Source organism: Marmota monax, unplaced genomic scaffold (assembly GCF_021218885.2).
Source record: "Marmota monax isolate L192 unplaced genomic scaffold, Marmota_monax_Labrador192_F-V1.1 WCK01_AAM20220418_F8-fsc00612, whole genome shotgun sequence".
NCBI lineage: Eukaryota > Metazoa > Chordata > Mammalia > Rodentia > Sciuridae > Marmota > Marmota monax.
The window spans coordinates 132,296-154,784 of NW_026693501.1; the positions used below are offsets into that span (position 1 = coordinate 132,296).

Below are 22,489 nucleotides of genomic sequence, written 5' to 3' on the forward strand. Positions count from 1 at the left end.
AACACAAACTGTGATTCTGACATCCACCCCATGACAGGTGCCTAATGAAGGCTCAGCCTCCATCCAAACAATTGACTTGAATATAGGGACAGACAGGAGCTTTCTGATACAGAAAACTGTGGTTTAAGAGACACAGGTATGGAGTGCAATCGACTGAAATCTTCAAACTACAAGGAAGCAGGCAAAGCTAACTTTTTACTATCATATGAGCTTGGGGGCTCAGGAACTCACAATCTGTCAAATTGAGCCACAATATTGAAATGTATAAAGGACTTTCTCATAATAGTGGAGGGGAGAAATGAACATCTACAATAGGTTTTGGGCTCTTCCTATACTCAAGACTATACTTGTGTGTACTTTCCACTGTTTATTGCATTGATTTTAAAAATGATTAGAGCATAATAATTACACAGATTAGTTGAATTCATTTTGACAAAATCATTCATGCATGAAATCTGTTTGTTCCATTTCAGTCCCCTGTCCTAGCCTTTTCCCTCCCCTCTTCTCTCCCCCATTATCCTTCCTCTATTTTACTGATTTTCCTTTCACTCATGTTGAAGTGCAGAGTTGGGTGGCATTAATTGCATCCACTCTTTCATGCAAACATCACCATCAACAATCTCCAGACAGTTTTCATCTTCCCAAACTGAAACTTTGTACCCATTAAAAAAAAAAAAAAAACACTTCCTCCTTCTCCTAGCCCAGGAAAACACCATTCTACTAAGAAACATGTTGAAGAAATAAAATCATCAAACTACAAAAATAATGTTATCACAACGAGGCATAAGTTACATGGAAATCTAGATGTTTACCATTGCTGCTTTTTCCAACACATGTTCCAAATGAAAGTTGCATGCCTGAAATTACACTGTCCTGCTGTGCAGCCTCCACAGAGCATTATTAATGTCCCTGTTCCTCAGGCTGTAGATAAAAGGATTCAGCATAGGAATGACCACAGCATACATCAGTGAGAACACAGAAATCTTTCTGGGCAATTGTGATACAGTAGAAGCAATGTACAATCCAACCACTGTTCCATAAAATAAACAAACAACTGCCAGGTGAGACCCACAGGTGGAGAAGTCTTTGTACTTCTCACTTGATGATGGGATTCTAAGAACCGAGGAAACAATTTTGTAGTATGAGTAAAAGATGCCTGAGAGAGGAAGGAATCCTGAGATGGCACCAACAAAATACATGATTGCATTTTTGGTAAAGGTATCAGAACAAGAAAGATTCAGTACTTGAGAAGCCTCACAAAAGAAACTAGAAATTTCCACATCTTTAAAGTAGGCAAAGTGTAAGACAATCAAATTGTGGAGCTGGGATTCCAAAAGGCTAAACAAAATAGACACCAAAACTAAAAAGCCACAGAGGTGAGGGTTCACGATGACTGAGTATTGCAGGGGGTGACAGATGGCCACAAACTGGTCATAGGCCATCACGGTCCAGAAGCATGTCATCCATACATCCCAAAATGATAAAAATGGACATCTGTGTCAGGCAGCCCACATAGGAGATGGCTCTGCTGTGAGTTTGGATGTTCATGAGCATCTTTGGGACCATGGTGGAGATGAAGCAGATGTCAGCCAAGGACAGGTTGGAGAGGAAGAAGTACATGGGGGTGTGGAGGTGAGAGTCAGAGCTAAAGGCCAGGATGATGAGCAGGTTCCTGAGCACCCCAACCAGGTACATGCACAGGAACAAGCCAAAGAGGATGGGCTGCAGGTCTGGGTCCTCTGAAAGTGCCATGAGATGGAATTCTGATACAGATGTTAGGTTTTTCAGTTTAATTTTGCTTGGGCACCTTTTGAAAAAGAAAAGAGTATTGGACAAAGAAACCAGATAAGCAGAGACACCAAGTAATCAAACGATAATACAAATTCCTTTAGCTTATAATATTTAAAACACTAGATAAGGGATAGGATGGCATTATCTCACCACTCAGCTAAAGCTGATAGTTCATATCAGAAAGCAGTCATGTAGCCAATGACCATGAACACAGCATTTGTGGGCACTGAATCTATCAATGATGACACAGTACCAATATGCTACGAAGCACTTTCAAAATTTTTATTTTATGTAGGTTGATTTGTATCAACCCCACACAATTACAGTAACATGTCTGGCAAAGAAAGTCAGTTCTTCTATTTCCCCTCCCCTGCTGTGGCCTGGGAATATTAATTCATTGCCTTTCCCATAATCTCTCATAGATACAGTTGAAGACTATAACATCAGGGAAGAACCTGAAATTCAAGTTTGATTCCAGCCCTTTTAAAAAATGTCATTTAATAGATTTTCACATCAATATTTTCTGTACCTGGAATTTAATACCTGGATTCCAATTCTCTTAACTGAGCTACTTAAATACAATTATGTTTTCAGATCATACTGATTTAACTTGGAAAATAAATGAAAAAGAAAAAAATTCCTGAAATAACATAAGCATACCTGGGCCATCAATTCCTCATCTGTAGAATGAAAAAAATCATTACTTTTCTTATAAGTGCTATTTTGTAAAAATACTTAAGGTGTTTTTAAATACCAAATACTAGTGGTCCTCAGTCTGATTTGTGATACAACTGGCCTGTGAATATTTAAAAATATTAGGATCCCTGACATTGTATTCAAGACAATTTAGTTAAAATACCTGCATTTGAAATTAGTGTGATCCTTTTTTACATCAATTTTGGGAACCACTGCCTATAACATTTTCTGACATTTAGAAATCGCCATCAATATTCTTCATTTTTATCATCAATAATAAGCACTACCCATGTTAGAATAGTAAACATTTAGCAATATGTGCTTTAGAACTAATATTTTATAGGGAATTGAATTACCAGTTATGAAATTTGTACTTGATTATCTCTACATAATTCCATTTTCCTGCATACCTGCCACCCAAAGGAAAGTGCTATCAGGATTAAGTGGTCTTATTTTTATGTCAATATACAATGTCCATACAGATTTGTGTTTCCATAGGCAGTTCTCTTCAGCGTTCACCTCAACAGTACCTGAATCTTATCTAGGTAGTGTACAACACAACATCCGTGGTCCCTCAAATGTACAGTGTACATCTATATGTACACTTAAGTCTCTCTGTGAAGTATGTTTTCACTAATGCTTCTGCATTACCTAAAGGAGAAACATAATTTAATACACAAATTGGGGCAATCTTTTCAAAATCCTGTGTCTCATGAAAATAAGAAATTCTACATAGTATGTGGGCATGATGGTAACTTGAATTTCAGTAATTGATACATGTTGTATTTTACTATTAATAACCTATGTTGTTTGTCTCAATAAAAATGAGTCCTAATTGAGCCACTTGTCAAAAGAAACAAACTTTATTTTTAGAACACACACACCGCACCACACAGCTCCTCAGGAAAACCCTCAGAGCCCAACTGCCACCACCGGCTTCCCACAAGCCTCTCAACCTCCCCCACCCCTCCAGCTCTTGAGGCCGATTGGCTGGGTCACATGGGCAGAGCCAAAAAAGTCCCCCAATGAGCAGCTCCGTGGTCTGAAAGGGCGGGGAAACAGCCCAATGAGCATCACCGCAGAGTAGCCAATCAGTTGGCAGCTAGAAGTTTGCTGGGGCCCCTGTGAGCCAATCATCAGCTGGCAGCTGGAAGTTTGCTGGGGCCCCTTCGGCTGTGGCTCTCAACATAATACAACAACCTATTACAGTTAAATGTGTACTGTCAGAAATGTTGCTTATGGGTATCTAGTGATAGCCCTTGCATGATTATTGGCTAAGACATTTCCTCTTGTGTAGGTAGTAATATTTCCATTTGACTCCAGCAGAGGGGACAGTGACCTGGGATAGGAGTAAGGAATTGGGGCAATCTTTTCAAAATCCTATTATATGCAGAGTGGGTACAAATCTTCCCATCTCTCAGAGCACAGACTGATTATTGAAAACAGGTACTAAAACACCATGTATAAATCCTGTAAGGGAAATTTGGAACCTAATTCATATTTGGTCATTGTATTATTCTTTCCTAATAATTTTTTTCATTTTAATGGAAACAGCAGGTTTATTGATGAAGACAATTGTCAAAAGTCAGTGACTCCAAAGTGTGAATCAGTTCAGACATAAAGATTATTTGTCCGTTTCTCTTTCTCCTTTTTTTTTTAATACCCACAAGTATCCCCACGATTACATTTGAAACATTGAATAATGTAGACGCTGGTAAATAACAATTTAAAGTTCATGTGTTCAAGATACAGGCACAAAGAAGAGCTATAGTTCTTGGTTTTCTCTCAGAGTTATTCTGTTGGACATTCTTGAAAGGAAAGAAAGTGTGGACAGGAAATCACCAGGAGTGTTAATGACATATTGTGACTAATTTTTGTGAACCAAGGAAGAGTCTAGTAAATGTTTAACATAGTTTTACCTTGCTTGATGGTTTCTTTGTGGAAAACAAGGTGTCATATACTGCAGAATTAGGAATGAAAGGGAATTAGCATACCTCTCCAAACAACATGGCTTATATTTGTACGAGGGCAAAACGACATGTCTTGTTTCAGAAACAGGGAAATAGTCACTACAAATAACAGGATATTATAGTTGAATGATATGCAGATTAACCCTATCATTAAAAAAGTAACAATATCTAAATTGTATATTCTTATTTGTACATTTATCAAATAACAATCATCCAAGGCACACCCACATCTGTTTAATCATTCTTCAGTGTGACAATGCTGAGTTTCAGAGATGATAAGTACCTGCCCTGTTTTGCATTGGAGGATCCAATACAAGGGGGACTGACAGATTCAAACATTAATTGCCGGGCTCTGTGTCTGATACATGGAACTTTTCATTGTTTACCATATATTTTAAAGTTTCAAGCAGATTTCCAGTGATCTAAACCATAGGAGTCCCTGTGGTATATTTTTAAACTCTGGTCAATTTCCTGAGTAGGAAGAAAATCAACAGTAAACTCTATGACAACTTTTGAGATGGAGTGGATAGATTACAAGATGGCAGAAAGATTTGGACAGCTGCAAGGATATCCCAGAGAGGAGCGAGAGGAAAATCTGTGCTGCTTGGTCATGTGCTGTTCTTTCTGTGGTCTTTGTCTGTGATCCTGACCTGTCCTTCCCATACTTGATGGACCTGGGTGGATGTATGTCCCCTACTGCTCTCCTCTGTGACTCATCAGGAACCCCCAAAGGGAAAGGCACAGAGAGCAAGGGGTGTCTTCCTGAAGTGACAGAGAAGAGGAAAGTCCTCTTAGGTTTTTAAGAGGAAAATCCTCCCAGAAGATCCTAGCATCAATGCCCTGGTCTGTGTTCAGGCAGACCAATCCAACCCTCTTCCTTCTTTTCTAACAATCTGAGAGTTGTTACCTCAAAATGCTGTATCCTGGTGCTGTATGTAACTAAAAAAATAAATTTTAAAATGCTGTCATTCCTCCTTCTGTGGAAATAGTGTGTGTACTTATGGCTTGGGGCCAACTATGCAGCTGACATGAAATGGAAAGAGCTGCCCAAACTTAGCTCAGAGCCTAACACTCAGCAAGCCCTCCAGCATGGTGCATGGCATTTTTCACAGCCATTCTTCTTGCCACCTTCCCCTTTGTAATCATGCTGGGTACATAGGTCACAGTACAGAGGGACCCACTGATGGTGGGAAGTTCACAGCCAGAGTTACAAATGTGAGAGGAGAGCCGGTCTGTGAATGAGTCTGGGCTCCACCACACATCAGAACATCAGCCTCATACTCCTCCTCCCATCTGTCTGCACAAACTCACTCTTAGACCTAAAGATGGAGAAACAGCATTTCCAACAGGCCCTCTTCCATCCACCATCACCCTCAGCACTTACTGGTTTAAGCTGCTTCTCTGCTCGGTCATGACTAAGGAAGGAAGATCCAATGCTGCTGGCCTCTCTTGTGCCCAGTGAAGGCTCTGTCTCTGTCTTCAGGCTTGATATGAGCACAGTGTCACATATGAGCTTCCTGATCCCAAACAACCATGAGAGGAGGAGGCACAGGTATGGAGCACATTCAGCTGGAGCCACCAAGTGGAAGGGCTGGAGGTGCAGGCAATTATTTATCATAGCATAACAATGGAGCTTCAATGCACAGAGGTCATAATTAGCAAAATTTGTCCATGTTGCCCAATCTCTAAGGGCTTCTTTATATTAGTGGAGAAAATGTAAAAAAAAAGAAGAAGAGAAGGAGGAGGAGGAGAAGGAAAGGGAGGGGGATGAAGAAGAAGAATAAATGAATGCCCACCAAAATTGTTATCTTATACTTTCTGTTCTAAAGGAAGTTCTATGGGCTATTTGTTGGATTTTAGTTTTTATTCATTTTTATTTTTATTTTATTTATTTATTTTTGTGGTGCTGGGGATTGAACCCAGGGCCTTGTGCATGTGAGGCAGGCACTCTCCCCACTCAGCTATATCCCTAGCCCTATTTGTATTTAAAAGAACTATCTGTATTTTATTTTTGTTGTTTATTGTGGAAAGAGATATCTATAAAAACTGTAACATTTCATGTGCACTATGTATTCAACCCATTCACCTTGTTGTGCAGCTATAATCAACACCCATTTTTAGAAATATTTTAACTTCCAAAACCGAAACTTTGTACATTGAAAAAATTTCACTCCTCTGTATCCCAACACTGGCAATGGCCATTTTACTATTAAATACAATGAAAAATTAAGTCAAAAATCAACAAAAAATGATATAAGGAATGAGGAATGGCTAATAGGTATACTTGTTTAATTTTGCTGCCAACTCCAACCTACATTCAAAATGGATGTCAAAGATTGTGAGATTAGACCATCCTGCTCTGGATCCTCCTCAGGGCACCTTTAATGTCCTTTTTTCTCAGGCTGTAGATGAAGGGATTCAACAGGGAGTGACCACAGTATATAACACTGAGGCCACCACACCCTTTCCGGGAGAATGTGAGGTAGCAGAATCAAGACACACTCCAATGGCTGTTCCATAAAATAAGCCACCAACTGCCAGGTGAGAACCACAGGTGGAGGAGGCTTTGTACTCTCCACCTGCAGATGGGTTTCTAAGAATGGATGAAACAATTTTATAGTAAGAGAAAATGATCCCTGAGATGGGGAAAAATCCAAAGATGACTCCAATAAAATACATGACTATGTTGTTGGTAAATTTATCAGAACAAGCAAGACTAAGGAGTTGAGAAGGGTCACAAAAAAAATTTGAAATGTCCACATCTTTTTTTTTACCTTTTAAAATGTAACTTTTATTCACTGAACAATAGGTTTGGGGGCTATTCCCAAGTTGATGGACATCTGAATCATGTTAATCACTGTACAGTATTTTTTTTATTAGTTGCTCAAAACATTACAATGATCTTGAAGTAGGAAAATTGTAAGATGATCAAGTGGTGGAGCTGGGATTCAAAAAGGCTAAACAAAACAGACACCAAAACTAAAGAGCCACAGAGGTGAGGGTTCATGATGACTAAGTAATGCAAGGAGTGACAGATGGCCACAATCTAGTCATAAGCCATCACAGTCAGAAGCATATTATCCATGTTTATGAAAAAGATAAAAAAGGACATCTTTGTCAGGCAGTCTACATAAGATGACTGACTGTGATCTGAGTTTGGATGTCCACAATCATTTTTGGGACTGTGGTGGAGATAAAGCAAATATCAGCCAAAGAGAAATGGGGAAGGAAGAAGTACTTGGGGGTATGGGGGTGGGAGTCAGAGCTGATGGCCAGGATGGTTAGCAGGTTTCCAAGCACTGTGACCAGGTACATGGACAGGAACAGTCCAAACAGGATGGGCTGTTAGTTTGGGTCCTCTGAGAGTGCCATGAGAAGGAATTCTGAGACATGTTAGATTCAATGCTTCCATATTGCTCGGACATCTTTTGAAATAGGAAAAACTGTTTGGAAAAGTGATTCAAATAAACAGACATACAATACTCTGTACATAGTTTTAATTCAAATATTGACATGTATTCACATTTGGTTTCCATAAACTTCAACAATATTTATCATTTGTAATCAACACAAATTTGTTATCACTCTTTCCTTGTTTATTTTTGTTTTTCATATCTTTCTATGCATGCTTACTTTATTATTATTTAGATATTATTTTTCAGTGATATTAGGAAACCAAGAATATCAGAGGTAGCTATTTCATAAACACAGTAAAAAACAAAGTATTCCTTAGATAACATAGCTACTAAATATTCTTACTTGCTTAAGGAAAAAATTCCAATTAAAGGCAATTCAAACAATTGAATACACCTTATTTTTCTAAGATAGTAGTACTTCCCTTAAATCAGCATATTTAATGTTTATAAACATTTTTCTATGATCTAGGACAACATTATCTAAACACTTTATCTGTGCTGATAGTTCATAATCAGGAAACATTATTATATACCAGTTTTCTCCTAGAATTTTTTCTTCATTATTGTTTTCTAATTACCTTCCTTTGTGGGTATAATTTGTCACTCATTCATATTTTGTTTTTGTTTCTTAAAAATCATTTAATATGGGGCTGGGGTGGTGACTCCGTGCTAGAGCACTTGCCTAGCTTTTGTGAGACCCTGGGCTTGATCCCCTGCATCACATAAAACGAAATAAACAAAATAAAGCATTGTGTCCATCTACAACTAAATATATTTAAAAAAAAACATTTAATATATGTCCCTTTTTTTACATTGGTGGACATCAACATTTAAAAGAGTGGCTTAGTTAAATGCATATCTGACATCTATTAACACAAAGGTGACTTTAGTGTACGGTGCACCTATCAGTGAATACAAAATACTAAAGTATGAAGAAACATAGCAAGAATATATGCTTGCTTTTCTCCTTCATTCTGTGTTCAATAATGGCCTGTTCACACAGGGAAGTGGTTTCTGAAAGCTTCACCCAACTTTTAAAAGTGGAGGACTTTAGTGTCAGTGAAGATCACAAAGTACAGTTTGAGTCCCAACCTTATGATGGGTCTATGCATTTCTGGCCAGTTCTTCCTGATACATGGTTTGCAATTCTCTCACTTCAACTACCCTTAGGTTTATTATTTTATCCGATCAGACTATGACTTAAAAGGAAAAAGTTGAAAAAAAATTCAGGAACTATGAAAATATGCTGACAGCTTCTTCATCTGTACAACAGGGATAATAATTACCTCCTTAGAGGTTTGTTGTAAAAATATATTTTATTTAATTCTTTTAATTTGCTTAGAGTATTGGTCCTCAGCCCCATTTATCATCATATCTACCTGTGGGTATCTATAAATGCCCAGATATCTGGCCACATGTGAACATATTCAATCAGAGTGTCTGCATGGTGAAGTTCTTAATGGTCATTTCTTCTTCTTCTCCTTCTTCTCCTCCTCCTCTTCCTCCTCCTGGGGGTGGAAGGAATCAGGGAATGAACTCAGGTGCACTCGACCACTGAACCACATCCCAAGCCCTATTTTGTATTTTATTTAAAGACAGGATATCACTGTTTGCTTAGGGCCTCACTTTTTGCTGAGTCTGGCTTTGAATTTTTGATCCTCCTGTCTAAACCTCCTAAGCCGCTGGGATTACAGGTGTGTGCCACTGCACCCAGCTCCCAATGGTCATTTCTTACACCATAATTAACAACAGCTGCCTTTGAGTATTCCCTGGCATTAAAACAATTAATATTAATATTATTCACCATTGATAATACCACTACTTCCAAGAACTTATAAAACTTTAATATTTGCATAAAACTCCTACTTTGTGGAGATGCAAATTATCCTCTAGACATTTGAGTTCTTGGTATCTCTTCATGGTTCCATTCTCTTGTATATCTGTCCCCCAGAAGCAACTGCTATCATGAATTTGGTTCATTTATTTTCCTCTCAATGTTACCATAGAAGTATTGGTTTAGGTTTCTATGGAAATTTTTCTTTCAAACTTACCTTAAAGTTTCTCAAGTTTATCTAAGTAGTAACACCTATTGTCCCTCAAATACACTAGTGTCCATTGACATGTGGTTTTATATCTCCTTGTGTAACACATACATTGACCTCAAAAGCTTTGTACTTTACAAAGCATTACCCAGGAAAAGGACATCATTTAGTATGTCAGTTTATTGTGGCAACAATCCTTTAAACTTCCTGTGACTCTGTCTGTATAACACAAGTTAGAATTTCTATGTGCCATATTTATGGGAGATAGTTGTTTGACCTCCAATAATTGATGCATGCTCAATTTTAATATTAATTATCTACATTTGATACTCTGATCAAATCGGTTGTTATCAATTACATCATTGTATTCTTCAGTTATACTATCAAAAATATCCCTGCATTCTTTTTTGTGAGAATCCTTCCACAAGAACTCATGAAGACATTTCATAATGCATTGGGAATAATATTTCCAATTTTCACTAGTAGTGGAGATAGGAGACTGGAGCACAAGTTAGAAAATGAAAATTTTAGTTCTGGATCTTGGAGTTGCCACTATATACAGAATGTGTGTAAAATATCTGTAAACTTGCACATGCTAGGCAACTGAGCTACAACCCCAGCCACTCTGATATTTTTTCATACTTCCTCTATGCCATGCAAGTTAGAATAGAGAATCAGAGGTGAATAGAGCTAGTCATTCTTGTCCAAATACCTGGCATATGATTATCAAATATAACTTTTGCCTCAAAACAGAAATTTGAGAATGGTAACTTCAGGCAACAGCATATTTTGGTTGAATGGTAGGAGATTACCCTTATAATTAATAATTAGTATACATAATAATATCTAAATTTTATTTTGCATTATTTAATACATTCATCACATTATAATCACATGGGAGCATCCATTATCTCTTTATTCCTAATTCAATGCAGTTGTATCATCAGTAGATCAACTCAGATGACAAAGTTGTCTTCGAAATACTAACAATCTTCCCCTCTGAGAAGAAATAACAAATGCAATAGATAGTGATCAAAATTAAACAATCAAGGGGAGGACAGAGCCCCCATAGAATGGGATAAAAATCTTTGTCATCTTCTCTTCTGACAGAACATTAATATCCAGAATACATAAATAACTCAAAAATTTAACATCCAAATCCCTCAAATATCGCAATAAATAAATGGACAAATGAACTAAATACACATTTCTAAAAACAAAAAAACAAATACAGATGGCCAACAAATATGTGAAAAAAATGCTAAACATCCTTAGCAATCAGGGAAATGCCAATAAAAACTACATTGATATTTCACCTCCCTCCAGTTAGAATAGTAATCATCAAGAGCACAAATAATAACCAAGGCTGGAGAGAAGTCAGGGATTGCAAGTTAGAACATCAACATGGAAAGCAGCATGGGGATTTTCCAAAAGAGTAGGATTGGAAACACCATGTAACCCAGGAATCCCATTCCTTGGTATTTACACAAAAGAACTAAAATCAGCATACGATAGGGACACAGGCACATCAGTGTTGGTATCAGTGAGATTTGCAATGGCCACGTTATGGAACCAGACAGGGTGTCCATCAATAGATGAATGGATAAAGAAAATGTGGTAAATACACACAATGGAGGTTTATTCAGTCATACAAAGAAAGAAAATATGTAATTTGCTGATAAATGGGTGAAACAAGAACTTCATGCTACATGAAATAAGAGACTCGAAAAGCCAAGGATCAAATGTCTTTTCTCATATGTGGAAGCTGGAGAAAATATAAATAAATAAAAATGGCCCTTAGGAAAACAGAAGGGAGGACAGTGGAATAGAGGAAAGGGCTCAAAGGTGACAGAGGAAGGAGGGAAAGCAGAATCCTGGGTAATGAAACTGACCAAATGAAGCTAAGTGCATGTACAAATGCACCCCAGTGAATCCCACTTTGGGGTAGAATTAAAATGCACCAATTTAAAAAAAATAGTAATAAGACCACTAAAGTAAAGAAATAGAATCAGGGGGAAGGAGAAGGAAAGAGATAGGAGAGGTCCCAGGGAAAGAAATGGACCAAATTTTGTTTTGCACATGCATGAATAGTCCCAGAGTATTCCATTATTATGCATAACTATAATAATAGTTATAGTATAACTATACTAATGTAAAAAAATTCAGCAGTCATTGTCTGGGTGTGATGCAGTAATCTTGTCCCTTATTTCCCAATTATCAGAAAGTTTTAAGCAGAGGTCCAGAACTCTGACCACTGGTACATCTGGAGAACCCTTTAAAACTCTCCAGTTTCTTGTGTAGGAATGAAACCAAGAGGTGGCATTGACTCCTTTGAGACTGAGTGGGCCAGTAGCAAGGAGGATGGAGAGCGCTTCAGAGTGTCCTGCAGTTGGGAGAGGTCTGTGATGAATTTTTATGTGCCCCTGTTTCCTGTGATCTCTGTCCTTGATCTATTCTTCCCATGTTGGATGTGGTTTCATGTCAACTGCTCTCTCTTTGATCTACCAGGAACACCCACAATGAAGCAGAGTGAGCGAAGGGTCACTTCTGGAGTGACAGGAGTGGAAATGGCAGATTAGCTTGTCAAGGAAACAGCCTGCTAGGGTTCTCCTGCCCAGAAGCCTGGTGTCCATATTTAGACCACCTCAATCAAACAGATTTACTCATCTCTGCCTAACAACCTGGCAAAATTTTCATAAATATAATATTCTTTTATTTTCTATATAATAATGTGAACATGTGTAACTAAAGAAAGGCTCTGTGGAGACTCTGAGATGAGCCAAGCTGTGTGAAACACAGCTCTGAACCTGGCATTTAGGAAGCCCTTGGTGATGCATCACAAAGCTACGTGTGCTGCTATTTTCCTCTTAAACATCATGATCACCTTTATACTCCTCTTGGATTGCTGAAGAAAGAGTTTGGGGGACCCACTTTCTGCTAGAATGGATGAGGTGTCTTTTGGAAGTACAGCTAGTGGAGGTGAGCACTGGAGTTGGATGTCTCACCCTCAAAACAACCAAGAATATAAAAACCAGATCTCATAACTCTTTGTTTTGCACACTGATATCCTTTCATTTGGCCACCCAGACTATCATATTTGTCCTGATGATGTAGAAACAATATTTCTGACAGCCCTTTTCCTATCCAATGTCTCCCTCAGACATACTGGTTAAGTTTCTTCTCGGCTGGCTCATGAACAAAGAATGACAATCCAAAGTTACACCCTAATCAGGTGCCCGTGAAGCCTCAGAGTCAATCCTCAGGACTGATAGGCACACAGGGTCAGGTAGGAGCTTCCTGCTACAGATAACCCTGGGAGGAGGAGACCATGTACGGAGCCCTCTGAACTACCAAACTCAAGTGCTAGAGACACAGGCTGATTCATTTTATTAAACTTGGAGGATCCATGCACAGAGCTTGTAATTAGCCAAGGTGTTCTGTTATCCTAACCTCTAAGGACTTCCTCACATGGGTAGAGGTAGAAAAAGAAGAAGAGAAAATAAATATCCCCAAGGTTATGGTCTCTTCCTCTACTCAAGGAAGCTCTGGGGTATTGTTCACTCAATTTGTTTCTTTTCCTTGTTTTGAATGATCCATTTGTGCCTAATTCTATTTCTTGTGATAAAATATACAGGAAACAGCGACTTCCATTTTTACCTATTTTATGTGCATAGTTCAGTAGTATCAATTACATTCCCTTTGTTGTTTAACCATTACCATCGTCCACTTCCAGAAAATTTTCATCTTGCTAAACTGAAAATTTGTACCCATTCTCACAACTACATACTTATCCTGATTCTGACCCTGGCTAATGCAACACTATTATCAAACATCAGAGCATATATGTGGTCTACAAAAGTAATGTAAAGAGGGAGAATGAATACATTTGTAGAGGCTAGCTTTTGCTGCAGTTTTTCTAGCCTACCTTCTAACTATATGCTGCAGGTCCTGAGATTGGACTGTTCTGCTCTATTCCTCAGGACCCAGCATGAAGATTAATGCAGTGCATGTCTCTGAGGTCTGGAGTTGTGGGGGAATGGGATACCAACGTATACTCCAAATCTGGTTCCATAAAATATACAACACCTTACAGGTGAGACCACAGGTGGAGAAGGCTTGATAGCCCAACTCTTGATTGGACTCTCACAATGAAGAAACAATTTTATAGTAACAGAAAAAGCTCCCTGAGATAGGAAGAAATCCAGAGATAACACCAACACCATGTATGACTGCAGGTACGGTGAAACACATCTGTGATCCCAGCAGCTCTGGAGGCTGAGGCAGGATGATGGCAAGTTCAAAGCCAGCCTTGGGAATTTAGTGAAGCCCTGAGCAACTTAGTGAGACCCTGTCTCAATATAAAAAAATAAAAATAAAAAGGGTTGGGGGTGTGGATCCATGATTGAGTGCCCCTGGGTTCAATCCCTGGTATCCAAAAAATTAGTGAAATGATAACAAACATCTTTACATTTTATGTTGTAGATAATGAATAAGTGCTATGTGGATCCCTCCTCCCATCCTGTCTCCATCAGCACATTCTTGGTTGTGCTGACTACCTGCTTGGTCATGACTAAGGACTGCAGATGTGAGAAGCCTCCCCTGCTGGAGGCACAATCAAGGCTCGGACTTGCTACTGAGGACTGATATGAACACAATAACCAGGGGTGTCCTGGTTTAGAATCCACACTCCAAGAAAAGATGAAACAAAGAAAAATTAGGCCATCCTGCTGTGCAGCCTCCTCAGGGCACTTTTAATGTCCCTGTTCCTCAGGCTGTAGATGAAGGGGTTCAGCATGGGGCTGACCACAGTGTACATCACTGAGGCCACTGCACCCTTCCTGGGAGAATGTGAGACAGCTGTGCCAAGGTATTCTACAATACCTGTTCCATAAAATAGACAAACAACTGCCAGGTGAGACCCACAGGTGGAGAAGGCTTTGTACTTCCCTGCTGAGGATAGGATCCTCAGAATGGAGGAAACAGTTTTATAATAAGAGAAAAGGACCCCTGAGATGGGAAGAAAGCCAAATATGCCACCTATAACATAGATGACTATGTTATTGGTAAAAGTATCAGAACAGGCAAGATTGAAGAGTTGTGAAGGGTCACAGAAGAAGTTAGAAACTTCCACATCCTTGAAGTAGGCAAACTGTAGTATAATCAAACTGTGCAGCAGGGAGTTGAAAAGGCTAATTAATAAAGACACCGTGACTAAGAAGCCACAGAGATGAGGGTTCATAATGACTGGATATCGCAGGGGGTGACAGATAGCCACAAACCGGTCATAGGCCATCACAGTCAGAAGCATGTCATCCATACAGACAAAATTGGCAAAAAGAGATATCTGTGTCAGGCAGCCCATTTAGGAGATGGCTCTGCTGTGAGTTTGGATGTTTACAATCATCTTGGGTACCGTGGTGGAGATGAAACAGATGTCTGTCAAGGACAGGTTGGAGAGGAAGAAGTACATGGGGGTGTGGAGGTGGGGGTTAGAGCTGACCGCCAGGATGATGAGTAGGTTCCCAAGGACAGTGACCAGGTACATGGACAGGAACAGTCCGAAGAGGTTGGGCTGCATGTCTGGATCCTCTGAGAGGCCTAGGAGGAGGAATTCTGAGACACATGTTAGACTAGGTTCTTCTATATTACTGGGACACCTTTGGGAATAAAAGTGTTAGAATAAGGAAACAACAGGTGTTCAGCACAAGCAAGTACTCATGCTTGAATTCAATGCACCTTCAGAAATATTTTCTGGACAAACTGAGTCTTCTCTGAACTCTTGCTTTATTGGTATCTGTGTTTCACACCCTTCTCTGCTCATATGTAAATGAGCAGTGCTAGAAACCAAGATCATTACACATAACAAGTCTATGATCACAGTGAAATATAGTCCATTTTGACAATTTTTATGGGTGTATATTACTTATATCGAAGAGTAGGTTTTATCGTGGTCTATTTGTACATGCATTTAACAATTGATCAGTTTTATTTTCTAGTACCTACTGCTTCCCTCCTCACCTTCCCCAAGCTCCTACCACTTCCTTAATGTCCTCCCTCTTATTTTGATGAGTACCATTTCCCCCCTCTTTTCTCACTAACTTCCACATTGGAGAGAAAACCTGGCTTGTTTTGTACAGTCTTCTTTTCTAATAAAATAGCAGAACCAGCATGCCTTTTGGGCTCCATCCCAAGCACCATAAAAAATAATAATAAAAGAGAAGAAGAAGAAATACTGTTCCCATTTGAAAATTAGTGTCATTAAAAGAAATCAAGAAGCTGTCAAATATAACTTACCTTAAGGCAATGAAAAAAATCCTGGCATTAAAATGACTATAAACACTATGTCAGAGAAATTCCTGTCTCTGACTTTGGTGATCTTCATATTTTGATGTATAGTTTAAATGCATGTGAGAAGTTGTGCACAGAGACTGTTGCACCTGACTATTGTCCCACAATAGCATTCAAGATTGTTAAATCCACTGCCGGTTATGCAGGCAGCCCCTGGGATTCAGCTGCATGTTTTCTGGTATTAGGAGGGACACAGCTGCCCACCCTTTATCACTGTGACACTTCTTTTTGTTGCCAAACTCTTGCCTTCACATCTTAACCTAATTTAAATCATCATGATAAAGAGAAATGCTTGAGGTGAGAACTATGAAATTTATAAGTATATTGGGTGGGGTGACCCACGCCTGAAATCCCAGCTATTCCAGCGGTGGAGGCAGGGGGATAGCAAGTTCGATGCCAGCCTGGGCAATTTGTTTTTAATTTATTTTATTTTTTGGTACTGGCGATTGAACTCAGGGGTGCTTAACCACTGAGCCCACATTCTCAGTCCTTTTTAATATTTTATTTAGAGACAAGGTCTTGCTAAGTTGCTTAGGGCCTTCCTAAATTGCTGAGGCTGGCTTTGAATTTGTGATCCTTCTGCCTCAGCCTCCAGAGCCATTGGGATTACAAGTGTGCGTCATCATACCTGGGGCCCAGCTTGGACAATTTAGCAAGTCCTTGTCTCCAAAGAAAAAAAGGGCTAGAGGTGAAACTCAGTGGCAGAGTTCTTGTCTAGCCTGCGGGAAACCTTCATTTGATCCCCGGCACTGAGTTTAAAAAAAAGAGAGGAGAAGAAGAAATTCTGTATTTTGATTGTCTGGGAGCCAGATTTTAATCTCTGTACAAAGGATCTTAGGTCTTATCCTGAAGGACCAGAAAATAAATTTGATCAGCTTCTCCAACCTCAGTTTCTGTTTCTTGGTAACTGTATAATTTAGGAGCCAGTTTCTATTTTAACAATCATTCAGCCACTCAGATTTTAATAAACAGTAATAAAGTGGATGTCAGTTGCTGGAAAACTGAAGAAGTAAATTTCATTATGGGTCGGTATGTGTAAGATGTTTTCCTCATGGTAGCTTTCAGCAGCTCTGAAGGATCTGTCTTGGCCTTACACCAGGCTCTTAAATTTGTTTTATTTGTAGACTATCAAAGCTGATCTGGCTTATAAAGGTGTTGGGTTTTATAGTCACTGAAGAAGATTTATTTCTCAATGAAGCTTATACAGCTGCTATTCTATGATCTGTATAGTTAGTAAACTAATGTTAGTCTCCATTTTTTCTTTTATTTTTACAGTATTAACAGCATTGTTTCTGTTTGCATCGAGTCACTTCATAAGACCCTTAAGAATTCTGATTCCCTGAGATCAGCCCAAAGGGACTAGTTTCTTTGGAACAGTAAAATCCATTTCTAACATATGTGGGAATGTTGAACTGTGGTGAGCCGTGTTTGTAGACCGTTGCCGCCATTAGAAGATGGCGCCGGTCTCCGTTGTGGATCTTGGTAAACAACTCCTTATTTGGGAGAGTTGGCGTGCTGTCCCTCAATACCCTATGAGAAAACCCCGCGTGGCAGCTTTGGATTGGACTTGAGTAAGCTTTATTAGGCTATGCTTGGGCGCTCGGCGGGGGGGTCACTAGAAGATGATACATGAAACAAGGCCTGAATAAACTGCTGAAAGAAGAATCCTATGTCGTGTTTTCCCTTGCCGGCGAGGGGTCGCGACATTGAACCAGTGTATGTGGTTAACCAAGGGACCCTTTTCCCCGAGCACTTGGGTAAATAGAGAGTGTATTACTAATGGCCTTGCCTTGACTTGCTGACTGGCCCTTAGGATTTTGCCAAGGCCACACTTGATAACACAGTATAGAGATGCTGGCTTGCCTCCGCAGCTCTGCCTTGTTGTGGCTTTCTGGCAATGTTAATCCTAAAATTTCTAAAAAACATCGAGACTGAGTTTGTGAGTGAAGGTGCCTGGTGACTGCGGCCATTGTCTGCCCACTGGGATTTTCACCACGAAGGCACCCCGGGCACTACTGTGGGACTGGGTGCTGTTCTGACTCTGGGAAGGCTTTGGGTTTTGTTTTAGTGGTGTCCTAGGTGGCTGGGGGTTTAGCTCACCGTGCTTGCTGGCATGCTGCAGGTCTTGGGTTTGATCTCCAGCACCACACACATACACAAAAAGTTCTGGGGTTATAGACACTTGGCTTTTGGGTTACTTTTCTGCCCATCCAGTTGCCCCTGCCTTTTTTTTCCCAGATAAAAAGAAAGGGAAGCGTGGCATAGCGAGGTGATTGGAGAGCATTTAGGCGGTTAGTCTGACATTGTTATGAGTCATGAAGACATGGAGGTGCCCAGGCTGGCTCCAGAGTACCAGGTTGTTCGTTGGGCATGCCAGGTCCAGAACCCAGGGCTCTTCATAGTGCTTCCTCTCTCCACATCCCTCTTAATTTTTAAAAAATATAATGGGTATGACTTACGTACGTATACATGGAAGTTGGACAGCATGGTGAGTTGCCCCAGGGTGACCCCAGTAAGAAGCGCAGGGTCCAGAGGGACACTGCATCCAGCAGCCCCTTCTTCCTCCTCACTGCCTTGTCTCACCGGCCAGAGGAAACCTTCTGGCACTAGCCATAAAAGTTGCTGTTTGAACTTCTTACACAGAAAGTTGAGTTGCTAGGGTTCCAGGCTTGTGTCACCTGCCTGGTGGAATCCAGGTCTGGACATGCTGGTGGGTGGTTGCTTTAGCAGGGAAAGTGAGCCTGGTGGATGAGCTCAGTGTAGAGCACCACGTGGGAGCGATCGCAGAGACTCAGCTTTCCTTGGTGCTGTCACTTGGTCAACGCTTCCTGCCTGAGTGGGCCATGCCTCACGGAGGCAGGGTGTTCTCTATGGAGGCTACCACATACCGGGTGTAAGTGCTCATTCATTTGATTAATTTTTAATTAAGTAATTATTTTTACTTAAATTTTTTGGTGATATGCAAGATATGAATCTATAGCATATCCTGACTGAACATCACTTAAACATTCCAGGTCTCCCCTGCCAGCAATTTTGGGCAAATCACCTGTTTAGCAATAGTAAATCAGTTGTATTCTGGGAAAACATTGGTATAATTCATGGAGGAATGGTTTGTTTTAACCAGTGATTTGTCAAGTTCTTGCAGTACACTTGACAGATTGTTTTGAATACCTGCTATGAGAGTTGACGTATATTGGATTGAGTGGTATGGAATTTTCTCGATTAACGGAAGGAAAACCTAGTCCTCCATTTTCTTGTATGAAAATGTAATGTCCAGGCAGCTGGTTGGGGCTTCAATGGATGGGGAAGAGAAAGGGCAAGTTGCTGGCTGGGGCAGCCCCTAATGAAACATGCTTGGGAAACTTTCAAGGCCAAGGGCACACCACTTGGACAAGTGTGAGTGGCTTTTCCTTTTTTATGTATCAGCTGGTGATGGAACCCAGGGCCTTGTGCATGCTCAGCAAATCTTCCTCCACTCAGCTACATCCTCAGCCCGCTGAGGCAGCTTCTTTTGAGGAATCCTGTTAGCATGAATCCTAGACTCTTGGCTCTCCCACTCCCTTTTGGTTGTACCACTGGGAAAGAGGATGCAGATTTTCTTCAACAGAAGGGAGCATTAGTTACATTGACCACTCGCTTTTTTTCCTTGGTACTGGGTGGGGATTGAGTCCAGGGTGCTTTACCACTGAGCTACATCTCCAGCCTTTTTTATTTTTTATTTTGAGACAGGGTCTAAGTGGCTGAGGCTGAGACAATCCTGCCTCAGGCTCCTGAGTTGCTGGGTTTACAGATATGGGCCACTGAGCCTGGCTGACTGCTTGCTTTAAAAAAAAAAAAAAGTGTGTGCATGCGTGTGCACGTACGTGTGTGTTGGGAATTAAATTGAACTTGCAGAGCATGTGCTCTGCATTGAGCTATGCCCCCAGACTCCCCAAATTGCAATAATTTTAAAAGCATGATGATAAATATAGTTCTTGGGATGGAGAATTTGGTTGTTGCAAAAGTACAAACTGCTTTTCTTTTTCTTTTTTTTTTTTTAAATTCTATGAAATGCCAAAAAAAAAAAAAAATCTTGTACAATCAGTGATTTTTTTTTTTTTTTTTTTTTTTTTTTTTGTAGTACAGGGGATTGAACCCAAGGTGCTTTACTACTGAACTACATTCCCAGTTCTTCTTCTTTTTTTTTTTTTTTTTTTTTTTGTTCTTTTTGAATAGGGTCTCTTCTAAGTTGCTGATGCTGGCCTTGAACTTTCCACGGTCCTGCCTCAGCCCAAGTTGCTGGGATTACAGCGTGTGTCACCTGCCCTGATGAAATCTATAATTCTTTAAGTTTGGACTGAGATGATACTGCAGAGTAGAGGCTTAACATTGCCACATTGCTGACTCTAGCTGTATGACCTTGGGCAAATTACTTAACCTGATTTCCTCATCTGTAAAATAGCATTAATCAGTCCCGTGTCATTGGGTTGCTTTGAGGTCTGAATACACAAGTCACTGTAGGAAAAGGCTTAGTCAAGTACTGTTTGTCTCTTCACCACTGGTAGATACAGTATCAGGCTGTTAATGCTCTTGTCCCACCGGCACAGTGACCCTCTTCTGCCCCTGATTTTGTGGTTTCCCTGACGACTTTCATTTCAAAGGATGTTGTGAGTTCAACAACAACATTAAATTGACTTATTAAAGACATATGTCCTAGGCGTAATTACTGACTCGGGAAAATGAGCCAGGGTAGGGAGCCACGATTATGCTCCAGGGGCCTAAACTAGGTTTGGCTTCTAGGTCAGTGTTGCTCTAGAGCCCCGGGCTCCCAGCTGGTTCCTGGTAACTGAATACCAGGTTCTAGACCTGTTGGCACTAACTCGGGGACCTGGGGTGAGTTGTTGAAGCTCCCATCCTGTCTCCCATCCATTAGATGGAGGTGAAGTTAGAGTATGTAATAGATGCAGCCAGTAAACAAGTTCAGTCAGTTTAATAGTGAAGAGTAAAAAGCGTGTCTCTTTTTACTCTGTCTCCCAGGCCTTCCCAGACAACCTTGAACCTGTGGTGCTATTTCCTCCTCTTCTCTTTCTTTTGAGGGGTGCTGGGGATTAGACCCAGGACCTCATACATGCTAGGCAAGTGCTTGACCACTGAGCTCCACTCCCAGCTCCACCGTCTTTCTTTTTAATATAAAAGCTGGCACATTATATGGACTGTTTTGCATTTCTCTTTTTAAAGTTGTAAAAGAGGAGCTGGGCATGGTGGCACAGGTCTATAATCCCAGCACTCTGGAGGCTGAGGCAGGTGGATTGCATGTTTGAGGCCAGCTTTGGCAATTTAGCAAGAAGACCCTGTCTCAGAATAAACAGCACCCCTGGGTTCAATTCCTGGTACTGGAAAAAAAAATAAGGAAAAGGTGAATAGTTTAGATATTCAGAAACATAGAAGGCTAATTATAATGAACCGCCAGATTAAGAAATGGATCCCAACAACTTGCCTCCCTCGCAGATAACCACCTTTCGGGACTTGTTTATCATTTCCCCGCAGGTCTTTGTACATGTAAGTGTAATCTTCAACAGTCTGTACAGTATTGTTTTGAATATTTCAGAAAACTTAGATACTGTATATATTCCTGGGTTAGTTTTTTGTCTTGTTAGTGAAGGTTATCCCTGTGGCTAGTGTGTAGACCTGTTTCATCCATTTTCACAAGAGCATAGTATTCCATTTGTATCATTCCTGTTTTCCATTATGTGGAGAGATGTTTACATTATTTCTAGTTTGATTTTTCTATTCAAATTGCTTCTATAAAAATTCTCTTACATACCTCCTTGGGCCCATAAACAAACATTTCTCTAGGGGACATACCTAGGAGCACACTGCCAAGTATAAGGATGCATTTCACCTTAATGATAAGTGGCTGAATTGTCCTCCAAGATGGTTTTGGCCTTTGATATTCTCACAGGATATTCAGTTTCAGGTTTTGCCAATCCTCGCTAATGTTGGATATTTTTAAAACTTTTAACTTTTGTCAATTTGATAGTAAAAAAACTGAAGTGGTTTCATTTGCATTTCTTTTGTTTTTGTAAGCAGTTTATCTTAGAGGTTATTTCATGCTTGTCAAAGGGATCTTTTAAAAAAAAATGTTTTCAAAATTCGTGATCACTTTTGATTTAAAGAGAAGTTGCAAAGACAGTCCAGTGAGTTCCTACTTACCCTTCACCTTATTTATTTTATGTGGTACTGGGAT

At 40.0% G+C, this 22,489-nt stretch overlaps 1 protein-coding gene and 2 pseudogenes across 1 annotated transcript; all 3 read right to left on the reverse strand.

Moving 5' to 3' along the window:
• Positions 1 to 863: 863 nt before the first annotated feature.
• Positions 864 to 1,819, reverse strand: LOC124102164 (putative gustatory receptor clone PTE01; annotated as a pseudogene).
• Positions 1,820 to 6,875: 5,056 nt separating this feature from the next.
• On the reverse strand, positions 6,876 to 7,772 carry LOC124102171 (olfactory receptor 7E178-like). Its single transcript, XM_046458369.1, has 3 exons — positions 7,602 to 7,772; positions 7,359 to 7,503; positions 6,876 to 7,219 (listed from the first exon to the last, which is right to left on the reverse strand). Exons 1-3 carry the CDS (start codon positions 7,770 to 7,772, stop codon positions 6,876 to 6,878), a joined length of 660 nt encoding a protein of 219 aa, XP_046314325.1.
• A 6,818-nt stretch (positions 7,773 to 14,590) lies between these two features.
• Positions 14,591 to 21,779, reverse strand: LOC124102160 (olfactory receptor 7E24-like; annotated as a pseudogene).
• Positions 21,780 to 22,489: the final 710 nt, after the last annotated feature.

Excerpts from the sequence above, each read along its gene's own strand:
- LOC124102171 (XM_046458369.1), bottom strand. The coding sequence starts at position 7,772 with ATGTACCTGGTCACAGTGCTTGGAAACCTGCTAACCATCCTGGCCATC. Across the intron at positions 7,504-7,601 it reads ACATCCAAACTCAGATCACA|ATTGTGGCCATCTGTCACTC; the intron begins GTCAGTCATCTT and ends GCTTATGACTAG. Across the intron at positions 7,220-7,358 it reads ACAATTTTCCTACTTCAAGA|ATGTGGACATTTCAAATTTT; the intron begins TCATTGTAATGT and ends GTAAAAAAAAAG.